This window comes from Macrosteles quadrilineatus, unplaced genomic scaffold (genome assembly GCF_028750875.1).
Source record: "Macrosteles quadrilineatus isolate MER2022 unplaced genomic scaffold, UCM_ALF_1.0 Scaffold_3__2_contigs__length_128488019, whole genome shotgun sequence".
NCBI lineage: Eukaryota > Metazoa > Arthropoda > Insecta > Hemiptera > Cicadellidae > Macrosteles > Macrosteles quadrilineatus.
Window position 1 is genome coordinate 75783435 of NW_026542596.1, and position 16758 is coordinate 75800192.

Below are 16758 nucleotides of genomic sequence, written 5' to 3' on the forward strand. Positions count from 1 at the left end.
TATTGTTATTGTGGAAATGAAATCTTGTTTTCATAATAAAATTCCATAAAGCTACAGTATGAACAAAAATGTTTGAATAACTGTTATAAACATTGTTTACATTCCGATGGTTGAAGCGAAATCGAGTAAAACCATTGTGCAAAATTAACATAACAGCTGCGTTTAAATTATTTTTAGTAGAATCATAGACTAACCAACACTAAGGGAGTATGTTTTATCTATGGTTTTATCTATGGTAGAATTAAACAAGTAGACTCCTCATCCCATTGTTAATTTTGAAGCTGGTTTTTCACGTCTAGTTCATGTACGTCCACACTGATCGCTGGGTAAGACAACATTTAGCTTGTATTATTTCAGGGTTATTTTCATGATTTGTGCTTTACTATTTGGTTATATAAGTAGGAGACCAGTTAGTTATGGTTTATGATTAAATCGTTTTATTTGGTTAAATGAGGTTTTAAATTACTGAAATAACAAGAAACAAATTGATAACAAAACATTACCTCTGCAGTTGGACGTACAGAACTAACAATAAAATTGGCTTCAGCTGTTCCATAAGGATGACAAATCTACTTTTAAACTATCGTTTCTCAACATTTCCAAATATACAATTATAATATATCTCCTAATAATAATTTAATAATATGGATGACTGATAAGTAAATTCTACTAAACTGCTTACAATATTAGTAGTCTACGTAAACAATGTTTGTAAATATTTGTAATCAAATAAACAACAGGTTTTGGATTAAAACATTTTTAGCGTAGCGAACGAGCTAACCTGAAGGCAAGTGAGCGCAGCGAACGAGCTCCAACCTAAAGGTGAGTGAGCGTAGCGAACGAGCTCCAACCCAAAGGTGAGTGAGCGAAGCGAACGAACTTCAACCAGGACGTGATTGAGCGATGCGAACGAGATCATCTTGAAAATTAAACGTAACGGTACTTTCTTTCCATCGGTCTGTCTTAGGGGAAACCTATAACTTAGGCGATACGAAGTTCGCCGGGTCAGCTAGTACACTATAAATCATTTAACTATGCAAAAACGGTGATTAAAAAAAAACCTATTCAAAGACTTTTGATCAAAATCACATACTCTTTTACTTGTACTGGCATCTGGTATATCTGTCTCAAGCACAAGTGTGAGAATGTTTATACAATTTAATATAGTTTATTGATTTACATTAAAGATTTTATTTCGCGTAATACACATAAGATTTGTAAGGATTTTCAACATTCCATATAACAAACGCACAATATTGTATAAAACATTGATGCAAAGATTGAATTCTTGCTTTGACACTTTTTCATTAATCAAATCTAGCATAATAATTTATGCAAATGAAAAACCTAGGTTCTTATATGAATTTTAAGAATTATAATTTTAGCTTAAAATTTATTCTAATATCAAAATGTGCATTTTTACTAAAATTTTTTTAATTTAAAACACATCTCTAACACGATGAAGAATACATGAGCCTAATTTAACTGCATTGTGCTATATTTATGGACAGACTTTCTGAAACATTTATTATATGCAAAGATAGAAAAGTTAATATACAAAACTGTTAAAGCAGCATGTAGGCTATAGCGGGCCGCCCTACCATAATAGCTCTTAACATCTGCAGGCTTAAAAGCTTGCCCTAGAATCAAAATGTCCACAATGTATTTACATTTTCACATATTTTCATTTTCCATACATCTGGTGTAAAAAGATTTGTGAGTATTCAGAATCTGATGGATTAAATGTACGGCTAAAGTAAAGTTGTTGCATTTTTCCAAAGTATAAATCTGTTTATATCAGTATTATTATATTAACTTCCATGTGTTTATTTTTTGTTCAGAAAAAATCATACTTGAACGAAGTTCATAAATACCTTTTTAAAGTACTTAAAATTAATTCCAATTAAGAAAACAGAATATTCTACCATAATGATTTCACCTGTATTTATGAGAAAAATAAAAGAAAATGTGATTGTTAACATTTTATTGTTCCATAATAATTGACAAGTCGTTCTTATTTTAAAATGTGACAAGTTTAGTGTACAGTACAATGTATATTATATTTAGTCAGGCCTGACTAGACCAATGAAAATGATCAAATACTTCCACTCGTGCTAAACTAATGATTCACTATATAACATTTCAATCTCAATTATTATGATTTGTAAATCCATAAAACAACTATACCATATTTACTGAAAAATCATCTGATATTTTGCAAAAAATATTTTTTTTTACACATTATTAACCAATATATAAATTTACAACCAAATTCAGGACTCAGATAATTCATTTAGTGCATATAACAGGGGATGTTTTTAGCATATTGTTGTTTGATATTTTAACAAGTTTGAATTAATTTTAAATGGTCCCCAATCTAAGAATGTAGTTTATTTTTTATTAGGTAAATCTGTAAAGCCATAAGCAAGGATGTAGCAATTTAAACCAGTCGGTTGTAAACGCTATGTGAAATCAAATAGTGATAACACAATTTAAATCTCAATTGATACAAAATGTATACAAGTTACATTTATTGTTACGTGAATGTAGGCCAGGACAACACTTATTCTGTCAACGGACAAAAGATGACATCATGAACAGTAATGTGTATGTGAAACAAATGTTGTTCAACTGCTCTTTTGTTGCTTGGTTATTGCTCAATAAATAAATACGCCCTGCTTATTTGACGACTCGTAATAGGCCTAATACAAACCACTCTTTAAGGAGATTTTTTCCTCTTTTTTTCTCTTTTATTCTTTAGCAATAAATAAATCTACAAATTGTTGTTGAAAAATTTTACCCAGCATGATTTGCATCACTATTTATGAGATACAATATTATATCACTGATCAATAATTTTTGCACTACAGGTAACAATAAAAGAATGTTCTATCCCAGTTTTAATTTCAAAACTTGTGTGAAACCATCCCATTCGACATTGTATAAACATTCTCAAAATTTATTCACATATTGTGATAAATTCAAAGTAAGTGTTAGCTCTAAATCCATCTTTTGACAATACTATTGCATTCAATCTATAATATAAGCTATTTTTATGCCATTAAATATAAAATAATGTTAATGAAGGTTAAAGGGATTGAATACAATAAATTATACTCTACTTGTATCTATGTAAAATATGTTTTATAGTAAAAGTTCAAATTGATTCGTTTCATAAAAAATTAGTTATAAAACGCAAAATTAAACTGATGCAAAAATACTTATCAATACAGTATTTTAATGGTTTTACTTGTAGAAAGAGCATGTTAACTGTTTCAATGTTATTACAAGAATTTAAAATTACTTAAATAAAAAAAACTTGAATTTTCTGGACAATTACAATGTTGTTTTTACATTACACTCTAAGTTTGCTCACACTTACGTAAATATATTTTTGAAAACTCGTGTCCTATAAAATGTGTCTGTAAAACCTATGTAAAAATCTTTAGTTCTATATTTTTAATACTTGTGGAAATTCAACACTTAATCCCCGATGAAAACTTGTTAATCGTTATGATGTTAATATATTTAATATTTATCATCGTTGAATAAATCAATTGTTTCATATGTGTTCAAGAAATAAAGATTTCTAATTTATGTTGAATGGAGACTTTTTATTTTGCAAATCCTATTCGGAGTTTTTGGTAAGTATGTTTTGTGGTTGAAGTGATCATATAGGGCTACTTTAGTTAAGTATAAAATAAATTCAAAAGTTACATAAATATTTTTTAAGCATGTTTTCATGTTGGTAGTTTATTTATTAGATCCTCCAGGTTCAGGCAATATAGTATTACATGACATTAAATGTGTACAATATTCCTAAAAATATTATTTTCAACTTGAGATTTTATTTTTAACTTCAACATCCACTGATACTGGTAAACTATGAATTGATTACAGTAAAACAACTGAATATACACTTTTTAAGTTGACAATTTCATCTTAAAAGTAACTATTATTTATTTATTCGATTATTTCTTAAATTTTCAATATCAATCAACATTTAGTGTTACCGTTGTTTTGAATTTTGAATTTGAAAATTATTAAAACTATAAAAACACCTTTAAGGCTGGAGATCTTAGCATAAATTAAATGAATAAACAAAACCAAAAAGTAAAGACAAATATTTACTGAATAATGCCTGTCGCCAACACTTTATATAGTTTTATATTACAACATAATGATATATATATAATAAACTGTGTGATAAATTATAACCCATTATTTATACTGCATTAGTTTAGTTGGTGAAAAATGCTATGATAAAGAATGTACCTATATAAAAATGTCCTGTTTATATTCATTCTCTATTTCACTGTTTATAACATGGAGCACTTTCAGTGTATATTGATGTATCACACATGCATGCTGCTTTCGCTTTTCAGCACGCTTTTTGCACATAACTGTCAAACAAGTTTATTCTATTTCCCTTCTGTTCTTTTAATATACAAAGGAGGAGTAAGTAAATTGGTTTTAATTGGTGATTCATGTTATCTGTTAAATAGTTTTTGTATAATTTAATTTTAAATTGTATAAAACAACTTTATGTTATGGATATTATTACAATAAAACCATAGCCTTTTCTAACACAAAGCCGCAGCGTCGGTTTGGCAACGTCGCACCGGCCTATCGTATTGGTAATAACAACACATGTATAACATTGCGCGGACGCTCCGTTATGAATTAGTGTAACAGCTTTCTCAGTAGTTCGGGGCTGCGGTGTTGCCACGTCTCACCGTACTCGTATATTAGACGAGGTAATGATAAAACTGTAAAATATTCAAATTTGAACGTCTGAGCATTGTTTACTAATTATATTATATCTTAAATCAAAAATTATAATACATCATGTAAAACTAATAAATGTTTATATTAAAAGGCCCTCACTCAAAATAACAACTAATTGTGCCCCGATTGTTCTTTACAGCTTAAAAATACTTTTCAAATATTTCTGAATGTTTAACATTTCAAAACCTTTCAGTCTTATTCGTCCACCGATAGCAATTTTGCGGCGAGTTTTGTTTGTTTCAAAACGCAAAGAAACATTACCAAACTGCAATCAATGGCCCACACATTAGCTACAACTATGCTTTGGTCAGTCTGTGCATTTAATCATGCACAAGTTAATCAATGAGGTATGTGCTGTATATAAATCGTACTATTGAATTCCTCAACTAATTAATCACCTGTGTGCAATAATGCTTAATGATCAGTTTAAATTTAGACTTTCAACTAATTAACTGAAAGAAATTAACTAAAACAGGAGCAGTTTTTTTTTTTTTTTTTAATTTTACAAACAACTATTGAATTCTTTGATAATTAATTAAAGGACAGTTGTTAACTGTAAATGGAATATCAAGTTCCAGGTAAGTGGTGACAACAATACCTATTATCACAGTACAAAGAGTCATCTACATATCTTTGATTAGGTACTTTATTCAGATGTCTGCTCTTTAATAACTTTGCTTGATTTTTTTTTAGAACTATCAAATATTTTCCAGTTCTATAACATGTGTGTGTGTGTGAAATTTTCAAATTTAATGGTTTTTTTAGTGCTCAATATTAGTAAGATTATTTTAATTTTGTGTTGCCACGGAATAAAAATTAAAATGTAAGATATACATTTGTATAATTGTTTGATAAAAAGTTTGATAAGAATAGGCTATTAAAATTGTTTTAAGTAGTAATGGAAAGCGCCTAAGTAGACCTAATTTTTGCAATCAAAATAAAACATTGTTTATATTGTTTATAACTACTGATGTTTAAACATCATTACGATATGGTCAATTTTATTTGATGTTTACATGTTGTGGTTTTTTAAAATAATTATTTCTAAGGATAATTTATTTATATATTTTTATGGTAACACAATTAACTATTTTTCATCACATATTTCAAACAACCCATTTTGGTTTATTTAAAATTTTTAAACCGAACAAATAAATTACTTTACCAATAAAAAAATATGTAAAATTGATTTGATTATTTTAGAGTGATCAATGTTTATCTTACTCTCAATACAAATAACCATATTTATGACTTTAATAATACTTAAACATATCGATATTAAATAGTAAAAAGTTCAAGTTAAAAAATATGTGGTGTTGAAAAATATACCAAAAATAGGATTGAAATTGTATTACATGCGTTTAAAGTGTTCATGTTGTTGCCTATGTCCCAAAATATTTGTGGTGTGTTGTGACTGATTGTGATGTGTTGTGATAGCCTGTACGAGACATCGGACTGCAAGACAAGAGGGTGTCCAATGTTGGTCTGTCCAAGACGTCCAGGTTCTCTAGCACACCCCTGCTGGACCCCTCGGACAACCAATGGGAAAGGTCAGTTGGAAATGCACACTAAACCAGAACAAAGCTTAAAACAATCAAAATACAATTCTTTGAAATTTTTTTCATTTCCAATTATTTTTTATTTGGTGACTATGGCCTTTTTTCTAAATTACCGACTGAAGTACTACATTTCTACCATTTAACCTCGAACAAGATGAATAAACTCAATTATAATATGCCATGAATCAAAGAAATATTACCAAGTCCAATCAACAAGGCTATCAAAAATCCAGTCCATCACAGTTCAAAAAGGAAAAGAACATGACTCAGTTGAACACCTTTTAGAAAGACATAGAGGGTTAAACTTATGAATATTGGTTCAAGCTAGAACCTATAAAAGGCTTGTTTGTGTGGTTTTTTACTTCTCTCATAATCATGTTCCTAACAAGTACTTGTTAGTTATTGGTTTTCTTTAATGCCTTATACTTACACTTTACACTTTACACTTTACACTTTATACTTACGTTAGTACTTTGTAGATTGGGGAGCGAGCTGGTGTAGTGGTTAGAGCGCCGGGTTCCATCCCCGCCAAGTCACCAATGGATTTGATCTAAGTGATAATGCCGCAACCCCTAAGGTCTAGCCTGAAGTAATGTGAAAAACAATCGCAGGCTCGTGCCTAGCGTCCTAGGACAAAAAAAAAGTACTTATTGGTAGATATCGAAAATACTCGAACTTTTAGAGTGTTGTATTCCGGCACAGACCATAGAGTTACATCGGTTTACGATACATATTCTATAGTCTGTGATTCCGGCCTAAATTCCTTGGTCGTCTAATAAAGGTCCACATCCTTTGAGAAGTATTTGTTTAGGGACAGTTTAAGATTAGTTAATGATGGATAAGTTAATATTTAACACTGCAGGATAGATATGTAAAATAAAGGGGTCATCCTAGTTACGCCTTTGAGTACTATAATGACAAGATTGGGTCTGGTTGATAATACGTGTTTATGACCAGAGAGTAGAAGTAACATATGAATCTTTGATTTGACCATGGTGTTTTTTCTCTGGATAGTTGAGTTTTATCATTTTACCTGTCTTGTGTAGGGCCTGGAACGAGAAGAACAACTCGTCTCACAACGATATTCACCATCAGAAGGACATTTCACAGTCACAGAAGAATATTGCAGGTATTGTTGTAGTATTAGTTTAGGAAAATTCAACTTAAAAAATAAAAAGTTTGTATTCAGTTGATTCATTTGTTTCCACACACATTTTATGGTTATCGATCCAACTGTTAGGTTTGATAATGTTAGTTTGACAAAACTTGCTAGGATGACATTTGTTCAATTCATAATGACTTCAAATCTACAACAATGATATTTCATTTCCGAATAAAAATTTTGAACAAGAGAACGAATTTAGTTGATCAAAAGGACATTTCGTTCGCAGAAGAACATCGCAGACGTTTACTTGTATTAGTTGTGTATCAGAATTGTTGGTTTAGTAGTTGAAGTAGTTTTTGTTCGTTGAAATTCTTTAAAGCCTACTTTAAAGAGTAAGCTATTTAATATTTTGGAATTATATTTTACGGTCATGGTGTTGGATTTAATTATGATGTTTGACAACATATAAGTTAAACGGAACTTGATAGGTAGCATTTGGTTGTATCGTAAAACTTGAAGAATCCATCATCAAATTTGTTTTTACCTAACTTGTATACAGTAGAACTTGACTATCTGTGGACCTGGAGGTTATTGAGTTTGAGGGTTGTCGAGTTATCCAGAACTTTGAAATTGTTAAGGGTTTTAATAAGTTAGTTCACAATGTTTACATATTGAGTAAACAATCTTCAAAGAAATGTCTAATATCAAATGTCAAATTAAAATCAAAACTAAATGTTCTGGAAAATTTTTGCTGCACCCTGTCAGCCGTTGACTGTCGAGTTACCAGGTGTCGAGTTAGTGAGGTTCTACTGTATTGCAAATGATAAAATCCAAATTCTATAGCCCGGTCTCTTCGGTTAACTAAAATAGAGGGATGAATAGTAGGTTGATTGGTACCAATAACAGCTTTTCCTTGCCTTTGCCTAGTTTAAGGGTTTGCAGGTTACACTTAGGAAATGAAATTTACCATTTATAATTTGTTTCTGCATTATCTTTTCCTTCTAAGTATACATTTATCAATCAATGTATTGCCTAGTTTTCAAACAATTTAAATTATTGGTCTGTACCTCAGGTCACTCCAGCGAGAGTGTTCTGCAGAAGTTTCGCAAGAGTTTCTCACTGCGGTTCTACAAGAAAGGCGGGGGCAACAGTAGGGATGATGAAGATGAAGATAAGGAGCCCCCGCCTCTACCTCCGCCAGAGTCACCACCCCCGGAGACCAGGCTAACACCTCCCCTTACCAAAGACGATAGCTCTGAGAGATTTAGGTAACTATCATAATTTATTCGTGTGTATCGCTAGTTCCTTAAGGATATGTCCAAAACGTAGTCTCGTTACTTCCATCGTCCACTTTTTTCATATCATTAATTGATCAATTTCAATGACAAACAATCTGGGTCTGGGTCCATATGTGATCACGCTTGAAATCAAACCAGCGACCTCCAGATTTGAAGGTGAGCACTATAACCACTTGGCTACCAAGACAATTATTGTAGAATAAGAAAGTAAAAAGAGCGCAAGGGGATAGTTCTAAAGAATTTTGTTTTTTCCTGATGGAATGGCCTCTGGGTTGTCTGAATTAACTAATATATGTTATGTTTGCTGTCAAAACGATCACTTGGGGGTCGTATGACAACTACAGCTGTTCCGTGCTTTAAAAAAGTAGTACATCTTCAGGTCGAGAATGTCCCTCTAATGCTTTAAGTGATGTTTGTTATAAAATATAAATATAAGTAAACTGGAAATACATACAGATACAACACACACAAAAATGTGTGTTGTATTTCCCGTTTATTTATTTATTCATATTTTTTTACCAACTCTAAATGAGGGATTAGCATCCTTCTCGACCTGAAGATGTGCTACTTTAAAAAAAAAAAGCACGAAACAGCTGTAGTCTTCATACTACCATCAAGTGGTCGTTTTGACAATACAGGTATGGTATATTAGTTAATTTTTGTTTTATATCAGGCTATGCTTAATGTGAATCATTCCAGTCCAGAACAAGCAACATTTTACACCAAAAACAAAAGTTAGAACATTTTATAACTGTCACTGACAGTATTTTGAATGTTTGAGTCGAAAGAGTTATTTTCAGTTAAAATCAAGATGGATAGGAATGAGATTAGATCTGAAGACATCTCTCTTCCTAACTCTAACCTTCCTTGGTCAAAAATGCTGCCAGTGACAGTGAAATGTTCTAACTTTTCTAACTATTTTGTATAGTAAAGCTGATCTTGTTGAACATTTCAAATAACAACCTAACCTAACAACATTGGTTGATTGTTTATGTTATTTCAACAGGCCTTTTGTTGTGATGAATCTAGTAAAGTGGCTCTCTTCTTCATTGAAGGGGTTTTTAATATTTTTCACATAGTTTGTTGTAGATTTTACCACCTTTTTTTCAAATTCACTGTATTTTGACCTAATATACTCTACACAGGACATCTTTCTCTAAGAGCTTTCAAGTTACCGTCTTAACCAAAAGAATGTGTTTTAGTAGTTATAATTTAACTGCACATTATATTTAAACCATTACAATCATTTATGAATTATGATAGCTTTTATTTTCAAAATGGTTTTCAAAATTTAAAACCGCTACCGGTACATTTAAAGTAATGGGATGAAGAAGTTAGTGTTTAAATATTTTAGTTTTGTAAGAAAAAAATCTATCTAAAATTTTTCAAAATCAGTGTATGTCTCTGTTTATCCGTGTTTAATGTATAGGTCACTTTTAACTTCAATACGTGAGTAATCTGAAGCAAGTAATATGAAAGTAAATAGTAATAGTTTAAATATACTATTTAAAATACCAAATTTACCGAGTACATAAGATTGGCCAGAACAACAACAGAATCTGGATGGTGAGGATTTCTTGGTACAATTACTGCTAACTTGTCAACTTGTAACGTCAGACTGTAACTCTAACAACAGAATTGCATTGGAGAGGAAACTCCGTCTCACAACAGAGAGTTATCCTTATCAGCTCATTCAATACAAAACTTTACTCAGTCAAACCCTAGATAGCAAGAAAGCTTTGTTTATTGTTCCCAGATGTCAATAGTATGTATGTATGTTATAGTTTGTATGTACTGACCTGATTGCTTTAACTAAATGATCCTGACTGATGAAACAGCTGATCTCGGTCAGTAACAAAGCACAGATCATCACACACCATTCTACACTCACCCTTCACTCAAATTTTGGTTAAAATACGCTCCTAGGAATCCCACCCCCCAAATCGTCCCTATCGCAATAAATTGATTGACTGATTGATTGTATTTTTCAGGTTTGGACCATTAGTATGGAGATCCAGCAAAGAACGGAAGAAAACGAAAAAGTCTGCTAGAAATGCCAAGTGTAACAGCGGTGACAGCGGGATCCAAATTGAGGTTTGTTTTACAATTTTAGTTGAGTTGGATGTATTTGAGAGTGTTACTGGATATACTATATTAAATTTGGAATAGAAAATAAAACACACACCAACCTTCTAATTGTGAATGAAGAGAGATATAGAGTATACTCCCTCTTATCAAGACACCTTTTAACCGGACTACTTACTTACTTTACTGCTGGGGCGCTACAAATCACAGTCGATTCTTCGCCTCGTAGATCAGCCTCTTCCACGCTTCTCTGTCCGCTGCCATCTCCACTGTCCCTCCACACTGACTCACATCTCTCTTAACTTGGTCATACCATCTCATTTTTGGTCTACCCAGTGGACGCTTTCCAGTTGGTACAGCAGAACATACTTCCTTCAGTCTTGTTCCTTCTTCCCTTCGCAATACGACCTAGCCAACCTAATCTTTTTGCCTTTATCAAAGCTATTATATCAGGGTCCTGGTATAACGCTCGCAGCTCTCTGTTTTTTCTAATCCGCCATTCTCCTTCTTCGTTTACTGGGCCGAATATTTTTCTTAGGACCTTGTTTTCAAAAACAATCAAGCGTCCTTCATTTCTCTTGGATAGGACCCAGGTCTCACTTCCATACAATAATACTGGTTGAATAATGGTTTTATATATTCTTATTTTTGTATCAGATGATAGGAGTTTTTTAACCGGACTACACTCTGCAGAAATGACATATCTTTACCGGGCAATTTTTATCAGTATTTCGGTTTAACTGGACTAGATTGGCAGGAAGTGGCAGTACCGAAACGACTGTTCGTGAGAAAGATCTGAGACCAGTGATCACGTGTCTAAATGCAATGCTCTTCTTAGTTTAAGTCAAATACTGTATACAGTATGCATTAAAACAGTCTGTTTTAATGTTATTTACAGACGTCAGTTTTAACTGAAAAAACCGTTATACGGACTGGCCTCGGTCCTGAGGAGTCTGAATAAGAGGGAGACTGTAGATATAAACTGGGGTGACATAGCTTCATAGCGACGTTGAAGAAGTAGCTTCTATTTGAACATGGTAAAGGAGCTTCTTCTAATACACCCTTCAGTGAGAAAGAATAGTAAAGAAGAATACTTTTGCGATTATGCTTCTGATAGAAGGTTTAACCCGCTATTGAAATCTGTTGCTAGTGGAGTAATTGTACGTGTTTGGACATAAAAAGTACATAGATGAAGATGGCATAGGTAGTTTGAAGAAAGCCGTACAAGTTTACACAACGAGGCTGGCAGCGGGTGTTCATGAGTTCCCATCGAGAAAGTGATTAAAATTGCGGAAACTTCTTGCAAATGGTGTTTTTAAGACTACCACAGGCTTACTGTTGTTTTTTTTCTGTGATTGGTCTGGATACAAAATTTATACTGTGTATTGATCTATGAAATTAGTCCCTGCCTAAATGATGGTCTAATTTTGGTCACTGCCTTAAATGAAACTAATGCACAATTGTGGCTAAATTGGTCCATTTCATTGTAAACATTTGCAATCTTTCACAACCATCTCCAACTCATATACATCCAAAACATTTTTCCATTCATGTTTGACTACTGAAGATACACTTTGCTTCATAACATCACTTTCACTTAGAAAGCCTAGCCGAGCTATCTATTACATTTATAATTAGCTGTTTTTTTATTGATGAATTTATGTAATCGACCCGGTAACAGGCTACTTTTAAATAGTAATTAATTGTACACCAATCATCTGAATACAGCGCCACAGTCACATATGTAATACGTGACCTTTCTCACGTTAATTTCCTAGACATGTTTAAGTTTTTATGTTACGTTATGTTGTTTTATTTTGCTTTCCCAGTTTTAAGAACCTGAATTATGTTTGATTTACCTTTTTTCTTGCTTGAGTTCTTGTTGGTAAAATTATTTATTCCACCCTGTGCATTTCGCCAGCTTGTGTGGCCCCAGAGGGGTCACTTACCTACAAGAACATCTTACCAACAACTTACCTACAAGAACCCAGACAACAACAAAGATAAATCTAATATAATTTCCTGTGGTTTTGTTTGAGTATATGTGTATAAATTGAGCCTGATCATGGAAAGATGAACGTAGTAATATGTAAACTGTTTCTGTTGCAGATGGTGGGGAGAGCAGGAGGGGACAGTTCAGAGTCTCATGACACAGACCATCTCGCAGACGAAGAACCACTGGATGAGATGGATAGTCCTCCTGTGGTAAATGATTAGATCTAACAACCATTAGATCTCAGAGAAGTAAAGAACAGAGGAAACACTCAGTGGTACACTTAAGTGGTGTCTAGGACAAAGTCCAACACCCCACTACCCCACTTGCCATCATATACTACAACACTCACTATGGAGGAAGACCCTGTGCCCTGTAGGATAGGAATTACAGCACAGCGCTCACTGTTCGGACTCCTCCTTGCTTGTCACAAGTATACTTCCAGCCCAACATACCAGAGCTGAGAGCACTTATGGTAGTTGTTCCATAAGTGTGTTTTCTCTGTACCTTACTTCTCTGTGGTTAGATTGACTTAAGTAATTTACACTCTTTGCTCTCGCTGTTCTGTTTGGTACATGGGCAGTGTACTTGTAAGGATGTTATGAGGAGCTCTATTTGAGGGCAACGCCTAATTGTTAGTGCATGTGCTCTTCATTCTATGGTTATAAAAGCAGAAGACAAGCACCAAATTACAAATTTATTCCATTTGATTACCTATGTATAAGGATGATAACTCAATGCCATCACACATCTGGACATGAATATGCTTCATGCTGTCTTCAAATGAACATGATAAAGTCTACTAGGGTATTACAGTATGTTTAACTATAAAGTTGTTACCACATATTACAATCGATTAAATGAGAAGTTATGAGTTACAAGTTGACATTTTTGTTTTTTTGTTTCTCAGGTGAGAAGAAGAGGAACAACTTCCAGCTCAGATAGTAAACCCTCCCGACCTACTTCTGACGTCATCAATCAGATACTCATAGACAAATTAAAGGTAATCTTCTCTCAAGTAGCACTCTTTGTCTAGCTTCCTTAATTATTGTTCTTATAATATTAACGGCTGCAAACTTGTTGACCAAAAAATTAGAACTCTGTGTCCATGTAACCTTAGTGATACAGAACAAAAGGCAGTTCTATTTACTAGTTAAAAAATATATATATATTTTTTATTAATGTAAAAAAGGGACTTCTGTCCTTGTACCTAATTTCTGAGCTGTTACATGATGGCTAGTGCATTTTTGATGCTGGTATTGCTTGAAAGAATAGCTTATGGGTAACAGACTGCCACGTTTTACCCTATCTTTTCTTCAGCTAAAGTTCAATAAAGAAATCTAACCATACTAGGCCTACTATTGCTTCACTAAATCAATAAAAAAAAGTCTCAAAACATCTCCTTCAATATTAACTTTATAGGAAACTAGTTGCTCTGTCAGTGCTTCACAACAGGTTGAGAATACAAAAGAGAATAATATGGTTCTTTGAATCTACTGTAAAAACCAGTTACACACTTTCCGCGGATTATAGAGGTGATGCTTAATTGTACTTATTGCTTACTTTAATAAATGGATCTGTTTTGTATTTGCAATAAGCTGTGTGTGACAGAATCAAAATTAATTACTTTATCGTAACATTAACAATGAATTATAAAATAGCTTATTCCCTATATGGGAAATTCGCTTAAACAACCAATAACAAACTTAACAGATGACACATCTGTGTTTTAAATTTGATTTCAAAACCCTTTAATTGAGGTGTGTGCTTAGGTTTAATATAAAAAAAGTGATTTCCCGGGCAAATTCGTCTAGACCTATCATTCAAGTATACAGTTCCCAGTTGATAGGTGTGCGGCTTACATGTTTCTCAATAGTTCATGATCCTGATTACCTTTATGTATATACAGGGTGGTCCACGGGAAACGGACAATTTTGATTCGCGCATTCCTCGGCAACTGATGAAAAGAGAGAAACTCGGGTTTAAGTTCATACAGCTCCCCATAAAATTCCAGTCACCATCATGCCGCTGTGGATGAAAGCTCATTGCATGTTGGCATAAGATGCTTGTGTAAAAATAAAAAATGGCGAGTCAACTGTGAAACTCAACGTGGTGGGTCAAGGATGGAAGGTCAACGAAGTTTTAGACGTCATTTTCGTATTGGTTGTAATGGTGAATTTCAAAAATTTTAAGGTGGACTTCCTTATAACTACAGGATGAGTTAGTTATGAAAACAAAAACACCTGAAACACAGTTAAGTGTGCTGTAGGAAAATGTGGGATTTATGGGCCATCTTTCTTCGGAGAAAAAAAACTCCTGTCACTGTTAACTATTCTTAACGATACGTGAACATGACAAGAGATGTTTTCATTCCAGAACTTCAAGGCAAGGGTAGAAAATTGAAGGAACATATGGTTTCAACAAGATGGGGCTACTGCTTACACGGCCAATGCCAGTGGAGTGTTCTTTCCAAGACATGTCCATGGTTTGGTGATGTGTGGCCACCACGTTCACCGGACTTGTTAATGAGTGACTTTTCCCTGTTAAGTCACCTGAAGACACGCGTTTACAAAGAAAAATCACGTAGTCACGAAGAATTGAAGGCCACAATCAGAAGCTAAATTGAACTAATCGATGAATAGTTCCTGAATATATTAGGATGTTTTTGAGCAAGGCTTGAAAATGTGTGTCCGTTTCAATAGTCACGATTTATTGATGTAATTTTCAAAACTTATGGTTTTTTATTTTGTAAATTACATTACTTGTCCTTCATTTCTATGTCAATAAAACTTTCTATGGTTAAAACTTTAAGAGTAATAGGCATTTTAAATCCATCCGTTTCCCGTGGACCACCCTGTATAATTAATTTTCACCTCTATTTTATATAGATAAGCTGCATCACACTTATCGCTTGTACTTTTGCAGGCTGATCTGCAGGCTCGAGGTATACCGAGGCGAGGTGGACACAACGCTGTGCGCAGGACGCACTCTGACCTCGGTGGCCAGCGACTGTTCAACTGGGAGATGCGTAACAGTTACAGGAGAATGTTCTCCAACCAATCCCCTCTCAGGGTCAAACCTGCCCTCAGTCCCCGGCGAGGCACGCTGGAGACTCCTCATAAAAGGTGGGTTACTGTAGGTTATGTTATGCCTACATTCATAGTTTTACGTGAGTCTTAGACCGGCGCCACACTTTCCCGTTTAGCGAGATGCGTTTTTACCACATTGACATTACCCTGTCACAACTTCCTGTTCTACCGCAACATACTTCGAGTGAAGAGCGCGAGCATCATATGCTGTGCACTGTTGATAGCGACAGTAGGGACAAACGCGCAGCACAACGGGATGGTGTGGCTGCTCTCATTCAACCGCATGTGTTTTGCCCTTCGTCCCGTTGTCAGGTCGTCCCGCTACGCCGCAGCGGCATGCTGTGGATCCCGTCAACGCAACGCAACCGCAACAATGTGACCGCACCCATTAAAACCCATGAATCATCCGCCAAACGGGATAGTGTGGTGCCGGCCTAAAGAGATACTTTTAAACGAGGCCAGTAGAGTTGGCACTAGCCTCTAGTGTATTTCAAGTTACCAGAGACAAGTAACCTACTCGTCTACTGGCATAGTGTAAATGCGGCTTTAAGAATATAACCTAGATTCAAACTTGTGCATTTTTTTATTTAAATATTAAAATTTTTTCTTGATACTTTGTGACTTAGAGTTTAACTATTTCAGATGACGGACTATGAATATCCATTATTAAAAGTCATACATTTAAATGGTTTTTTTAATAAGGATTATATTTGACCTTGATACTGAACCATTTATGAAAATCTTTGTTGAATTTAAACCTAATTTTTATAACGGTAAATTTAATTTGAACGTCACTATGATTATTTTTTTTTTTACCTATCAGTTTCTGGACAACCCTATT

The 16758-nt window shown here is 33.7% G+C and overlaps 1 protein-coding gene across 3 annotated transcripts in view; it reads left to right on the forward strand.

The window, feature by feature from the left end:
* Window positions 1–16758, forward strand: part of LOC128990405 (uncharacterized) — a 382719-nt gene that overhangs the window by 351073 nt on the left and 14888 nt on the right. For all 3 annotated transcript variants that reach the window (XM_054412754.1, XM_054412755.1, XM_054412756.1), the window contains 7 exons: window positions 6226–6338; window positions 7394–7476; window positions 8525–8720; window positions 10742–10844; window positions 12945–13040; window positions 13739–13831; window positions 15754–15953. In XM_054412754.1, coding sequence (XP_054268729.1) covers window positions 6226–6338; window positions 7394–7476; window positions 8525–8720; window positions 10742–10844; window positions 12945–13040; window positions 13739–13831; window positions 15754–15953 — 884 coding nt within the window. The remainder of the gene's footprint in view (window positions 1–6225; window positions 6339–7393; window positions 7477–8524; window positions 8721–10741; window positions 10845–12944; window positions 13041–13738; window positions 13832–15753; window positions 15954–16758) is intronic.